Source organism: Chelmon rostratus, chromosome 10, assembly GCF_017976325.1.
Source record: "Chelmon rostratus isolate fCheRos1 chromosome 10, fCheRos1.pri, whole genome shotgun sequence".
NCBI lineage: Eukaryota > Metazoa > Chordata > Actinopteri > Chaetodontiformes > Chaetodontidae > Chelmon > Chelmon rostratus.
In genome coordinates, this window is record NC_055667.1 from 22,242,582 (window position 1) to 22,249,574 (window position 6,993).

Below are 6,993 nucleotides of genomic sequence, written 5' to 3' on the forward strand. Positions count from 1 at the left end.
TTAAGACCATAAAAAGACAACATTTAAGCTTTCACGCTGTTAAAACCAATATCCCAAAACAAAGCCTATCTCGTAACACAAAATTCCAGATATATCACCCGGCTCCAAATGCGACAGCATATTTTCACACATCCTTTAGTCACTGATGTAGGGGGGAATCCTGTGTAGATCTTGAGGACCCACACAATGACTAACACACTCCTACACTGTAGGTTTGACCACCCTACTACATTAAGCTCCTCTGTTCTTACTATTTCCGATTTTCCATTGTTTCAAATGTGTTTTGTGAAAAAAGAAACAAAGCCTGCTGACAGTTACAGTAGTTTATTCTGCATGTGCGTTAAATAAATTATAGGAATCTGCAACCAGCATGAACTGAACAGACACACACACACACACACAGATCAGTACAAACACATACTTAAAAACACACTTTAGTGATGATCGATTTGATATGCCTACCGACTGAGTCTGAGTTCAATGTCATGCACATGGTCTCAAATGCAAACAGGCAATTGCAGAACTGACAGCAAATAAGGCGGATTTACTACACTTGATTACACCGCTTGAATAACAGTTACATAAATAGTGAACTAGATCTATGCCAGAGGGACCGCCAGTGCGATACAAAGTGTTGGATCTTGTTTTCTCCGGAAGATTACGTTGTACACTCTTCACATAAATTCAGTCGTATCCATACAAGTTAGAGGTAAGCCATGACACATGCATGGGAGTAGTGCTCTTTCTTTCTTTGTTGAAAAGCAATTTCTCAGCTGCAGCTGTAGGAGTACTGACACACGCGCACGCACAACCCATCCCCCCACCCACTGAATTTCTAAGACATCCCAACCACCTACACAACATGGTGTTCTATCTGATTGCACTTGAGTATCATTAAATTAAACATTTAATGCAGCCTGTTACATTCCAGTGAAAATCTACAGACTTGTTATTGGACGGTTACTGAGCGGCGGGCCTTTCGTATGGGAGTGGATGGAAGCATTTTATTGGTGGATCAGTCACTTTTGCTCCCGCCTCCAGATGATGACCATGCCGGTGGAGTCGGCGGACGCCAGTAAACTCTCGTCACAGTTGAAGCTGACGTCCAGCACTGGTCCCCCGTGACCCTGTAACTTATTCACTATCGCCTTGGTGTTGCGTTCGACGTCGAAGAAGTAGACACAGGCATCCTCGCTGCCAGTCACTGTGCCAATCAGAGGATCAAGAAAACAAGTTGTTTTGGATTGAAAGTGAGTATCTCAGTAGTTTAAACTGCCTCTAAATCTGAAGTAACATTTATTAAAATCAGTGCATGAACAGCATAGCCTTTAAATATCTAGCAGAAAAAAGAGATGACGCTCAAAACTCCAGAGATACAGACATGAGGCCTGTTCAGTTCATGTCAGTTCATGTCCTTTCTGGAACAATGTCAGCAACCATGTTGCATCAGTTGCTTTTGTAAAAAATGACAACACATCCATGAGGGTATTTTAAGGAGTGAGATATTTCGGGTAATTGGAAACGAACCTGATAATTTAAACAGTGACAAGTCTTGAATAAAACGAATGCTTGAGGTGAGGAAAGTCAAGTAAGGTGAGGCTCTGAGAGAGCGGCCTCAAATATTACTGCTCTCATGGACACAACATGCAGAATAACTGATTATACTCTCCTCCGATTTTTTGAAAACTCTACAACCCTCTGGTAGATGAACAAAACATACTGTACAAGCTTATAACAAGGTGCGCCACTGAGTCGCTGCGATGTTGCTATTTTGGCTTTTCTTTTTATCCCGAAAGCAGGAGTATGCTATTTTCTGCATATCGCTTTTTCCACATTGGCTAGCCTGCAGCATATAATGAACTGCGGTCTAATTTACTATTCAGATATCACAGCGGGAACACTGAGAGACTCCTTACCCACACAAGCCCCCTGTCTGAAAGACATGAGGGGGCAGAAGATGCTATGAACCAGCTGGGATCCGTGCTGGATGGGGAAGCTTCGCTTCAGTTGTAGTGTGCCATCATTGTCGACCACCCTGCCAACGCAAAGGTGGCATCGCTGATCAGATTCAGTTTAACAACGTAAATACATCTTCACATACGCTCCACACCAATGAGGATAGCATTAAATTACCTGAGCAAAGCAGAGGCAAAACCACCCTTAATAAACAGCGACTTGCCCTTACAGACTGACCTGTACAGCAGCAGCTTATTGACACAGGCGTTAACCAGCAGGGAGGGGTCTCTGGCCTCTCTGCTAATCCAGGACCGAGCAGATATGCTGCAGATGGAGCTGCCTTCACTCACCACCAGGCGCTTGGCTTTGGTCAGCTTCCCTGTGTGGGGGGGCAGGCAGAAACAGCGGAGACCGGCAGAGACACATCAACCGCTTTCTCTCTCTCAACCAGAAACACGGCTCGGTGCATGATAGGAAAACTAATTATCATTCGTGATGCAGCCACTGCACGCTTTGCGCTCCGTCGAGATGGAAATAATGCGAGCGTACCTGTGGCCATGTCAAAGAGGAAGGAGAAGATGCTGCCCCTGTCATCACCAGCCCAAAGGATCCTCCCCGGAGCATCAAAGGAGAGAGACAGCACGCGGCCTGTCAGCTTACTGGAGCCCCCCTTCACCTTCTTCCCAGTGGAGATGTTCACCACCTGCAGGTGGTGCTTGCTGTTTCCCACCTGCAGCACAGAACTGGGAGTGAGGCCCTTCATTATTTACACAGAGCAGCACTGAGAAGCTGATTGGGAAGAGCCATGGTTATAATTGCAGCTAGTCTGAAAACCAGCACAGGTTAATCTCTGTAAAATATGAAACATTTCTTCAACCGTGAAATCCAACAGAAAGCATCTACTGTCATCTTGTGTTCAAGCAGATGAAACCAATACAGGGCTGCTCTGGTAGACAAACCAGTTAGACCAGTATAAACCAGACAGACATACTTTTCTTCCTCTCCTCTACTGTTATTGCTAATTGCTGGTACAAACATCAATCTCCCTCATGTTCCATTTAATAAGGTGTAAATGGACACTGCTGTGCACATTTTACACTCATCAATTAACATATTTGCTATTGAAAAAGTAAAGCCAAAACAAAATTATCTGAGACATTTACCCACTTTTGTTTTGGAAACAAAAGATGACATTCAGCTGTAAAATTTTAATCAATGTCTGCACAGTGTAAATATGCATAAAGTAATTGGTAATGAGGTGAAAAGCTATTACTGGGAAGTTTGGCCTCTGTGTGCTTTAGTATTTTGTAAATATACTTGTTTTGAGTGACAAAAGATGCATGATGATTAATTCATCTTAGAGGAACAACCCCAATTCAAAGAAAACAGTTGGGATGCTCTTTAAGACATAAATAAAACACAATGTGATAATTTGCTAATCATCTTTGACATATACGCAATTAAAACAGCACAAAGAAAATTTACTAATATTTTATCTCATCAGCTGCATTGATTTTTGGAAATATCTGCTTATTCTGAATTTGATGCAGCAACATGTTTAAAACAAGCAACAAAAGACAAACAAAAGTTGTGGAACGCTCCAAAAACACCTGTTTGGAACATTCCACAGGTAAACAGGTTGATTGGTAACAGGTGATAGTATCATGATTGGGTATGAATGGAGCATCCTGGAAAGGCTCAGTCATTCAAACTGCACCGTATCGTCCGAAATTCACATTATTTATGCTTCACACACAGAATTTAAGTTCATTGTAAACAGGCTCATATAGCTTACCATAGTAATGAATGCAGCTATACAACTTGCTTCAAGACTATTAAGATGCAGATTATCAAATATTACTGATGATATTTCTATTTAATTTTTTGCAAATTTTGAATTATCTTCTACTGTGACATCAGTATTAAAGTATCACAGCTGGTTTTGAACATTTAGTCCAGAAACACAACTGTTGTTGTTTGTGTTTGAGTTGATGAAATAAACATTAGCAGGAATTTGTTCCTGCAAACATATTCTCTGGATTCTGTTGTTGGTACATTAAAAGAGGACCATATGGAACTGCAGGTGAGAAGGAAAATATGGAGGAAGTATAACAGTGTAACACAAAAATGGTGCATCCTTACTCATAAACGTTAACTTTGGGGCACAAAAAGATGTAAATGATGAATAGTCATACCAGAGAATACACAAATGATGACATGTCTCACTCACCACAGTGAGATTGTTATTCATGGGCTGGAAGGTGCAGCAGAGCAACTCGCTGGATTCAGGGTCTCTGACCTCCCGGATGCACCGACCATCCTCCGTGTTCCAGATACGCAGAGTCCCGTCGAGTGATGTTGACACAATGATGTCGTTGCTCAGAGACCAAGCAAAGTCTGTGACGGGGCCTCCGTGACCTTTCAGGGTCACCTTAACGCTGGGAGGAGACGGGGACAATGTCATGATGGACAGGGTGCCATCCAGTGAGCAGCAAGCAAGGAGGTGCTTGTCATCATTGGCAAACTGCAGCCGTGGAACTGAAAGAACGAGGAAAGGAAGTGAAATAAATGCTGAGGCTTAGTGTATACAAATGGATGATCATAAATTAAAACCCATTTCCTTACCAGCAGAGTCGACGTGTTGGTCAAATATGTGGTGCATGCCAGCAAAAGCATAATTTTCACTCAAAGTTGTGTCTCCTGCCATGGCACGACTGGCCTCTGCCACCGAGGTGGGCACCAAACTGCCCGGAGGCCTGCGGCCAGAAATACAAACCACTATGTAGGAATATAATCAATGCAGCACACCTCAGAGATCCAATCATTACTCAATGCAACAAAACCAGAATTACAGCCAGTAAATCCAACAAGATGCAACAGCTAAAAGCAGAACCAAAGCAAAGACACTGGCGCTCTTCTGGGTACCTCTCATCATAGACGGCTCTGTTCATCTGGGCCTGTAGCTGGTAGGAGCCTCTGCTGACGGACCGGCGGTGACCACGAGCCCCTTGGGCGCGTGGGTCCTCCTCGAAGTCCTGCCCGAGAGGAGAGGAGGGGGAAGGGGAGCCGTAGGGGGAGACAGAACCTCGTAGGAGTGAGTGCGAGTAAAGAAAGAACAGGTGACCACAAATAATCATAAAATAACCATCAATAATTCTTAAAAACTTCTTGAAATTACCATGCATTCTTAAGTTAATGATATTGCCCATATGCACGTGCAATGCCAGCCATTTCAACCAAGCTGCTCAGCTTAATATGCATGGGCAACCAACGTGTTTGGCTATGCTGCTGACTGATGAACACTAAGGTCTACTCATCCAGATGGCTCTCATATGTTGTATCCTATATTTTCATTCCAGCTCTCAGATATTTTTAAATCTTCTTTTCCAAATCAGTACACACACATCCCCTCCTCCTCTACTTTCCCTGCCCTTTCGGTTTCTCTGGGTCTGACCTCCATGCGGTCCAGTGTGGTGCGGGAGCTGCGCACACTGCTGGCCCTGAAGCTGCTCTGCTCAGACAGGGGCCCGTAGCGCAGGGCCAGCAGCTGACTGCGCAGCCTCAGGTACTGCCTGCGCAGCCCCGGCTCAAAGCCACACTTGGCGTTCTCTCTGAGCAGCTGGCTGCGTCGGCGGATGTACTGAGTTCGGAACTGTGGGAACGTAGGCGTGCGGTAAGCATTGTACCTGGGGAGGGAAAGAAGTGACACGGCACACACAATAACTCACAAGTGATCCATAAGCAATTACACGTCTGAATAGCTTCTTCATCAGTTTAGACTATTAAAGGCTGCTGCATGATTGAGTCTCACCTTGCGTCCACTGCCAAAACCTGCTGCCAAACTGCTGCCATTCCACAAGCACTCTGGGTAGAGAGGAATCCACTGCCAGGGCAGATTCCTGTCGAAACACACAACAAGCAGTTCAATCTTTTAGCTCCTTTCACAAAAAAGAGGTATGAGAAGGTAGTTTGGCTAAAATGAATGGACACCCTCACAGAACTGAAATACTGTCTTCACCCACACCCTCACATCCACAACGTTGAATCAAGTGATGGTGCAGAAAGCAACGGCACAGAGGGAAGAGGTTGATCTTGAGCTGTTTCACTATGTGACAACCGGACATAACAGCTGAAGTGAGCTTTAATAGCGAATTAATGACTGTTTGGGGCATTTTCCTGCCTGCGGATGGTAAACAGCAGCCGGGCAGTCTTCTTGACAGCTAACGTCGCAAAGCTAACTACCGTTAGCAAGCAATTAGCAAGTTAGCCACAACATCATATGCGATGTCCGCGCATACAAATCTGTTTTCCACTCGTTCTTCTGCATACACAGACAGCCCATCAGTTAGCAGTTTTATACAGATTATAAAGCGCCGCATTGTGACAATACAGGCAAGAAACACCGACAAATACATTTAAAAACGGCTCACCTTCCTTAGCTTTTCTCCATCGCTGCGCTTTCCGTCAAGTCACATGACACGATGCGTGACCAGCCCACTTCCCGATGTGGAGCTTCATGAATCCGGATGATGATTCAGAGCATTTCTGTTTCCATGATTTATTGTTTGATCAACATAACGAAGCGACCACAGTTTCATTAGATATGGATCAGCGGCGGGTCACGACCGAAAGACAGACCCTACTAGATTTACAGCACCATGGTTTCATCGGAAATTACATTTTCATTCAGCCATAATGTTTTGCAACACTGAATCGTCCTCCCACCTCCTACGTACAAGCACCAAGTAATAACAATTGTGCTACTTGTATTCATATTTGAGGTGCCTTCAGGGACCACAAGGGTCCTGGAGTGGAGAAATAATCAATTGGTATATCAGCAATATTTTACCAGCCTGCATGGAAGTCCACACAATGAAGAATGTAAAGGATGGCACATCTGAACCTCACTTATTGATCCCTGCTTGTATCCTCCACCCTTACAAACAATGGAGGCTAATTCAGCAGTCACATGCAAGAACTGAATCGTCTCATTTGGGTCTCTGAGGACAAAGTCCTAATCCTCCATCCAGTGTCTAA

The 6,993-nt window shown here is 44.2% G+C and overlaps 1 protein-coding gene across 1 annotated transcript; it reads right to left on the reverse strand.

Moving 5' to 3' along the window:
- Positions 1–308: 308 nt before the first annotated feature.
- On the reverse strand, positions 309–6,430 carry wdr13 (WD repeat domain 13). Its single transcript, XM_041945684.1, has 10 exons — positions 6,387–6,430; positions 5,768–5,855; positions 5,411–5,642; positions 4,882–4,991; positions 4,582–4,712; positions 4,187–4,494; positions 2,506–2,686; positions 2,194–2,335; positions 1,917–2,035; positions 309–1,204 (listed from the first exon to the last, which is right to left on the reverse strand). Exons 2-10 carry the CDS (start codon positions 5,806–5,808, stop codon positions 1,020–1,022), a joined length of 1,449 nt encoding a protein of 482 aa, XP_041801618.1. The 5' UTR covers positions 5,809–5,855; positions 6,387–6,430; the 3' UTR covers positions 309–1,019.
- Positions 6,431–6,993: the final 563 nt, after the last annotated feature.

Coding starts and splice junctions, on each gene's coding strand:
- wdr13 (XM_041945684.1), bottom strand. CDS start 5,808: ATGGCAGCAGTTTGGCAGCAGGTTTTGGCAGTGGACGCAAG. Junction 4,992..5,410: donor CCACACTGGACCGCATGGAG/GTCAGACCCAGA, acceptor CCTCTCGGGCAG/GACTTCGAGGAGGACCCACG. Junction 2,687..4,186: donor TGAATAACAATCTCACTGTG/GTGAGTGAGACA, acceptor TCTGTGCTGCAG/GTGGGAAACAGCAAGCACCA.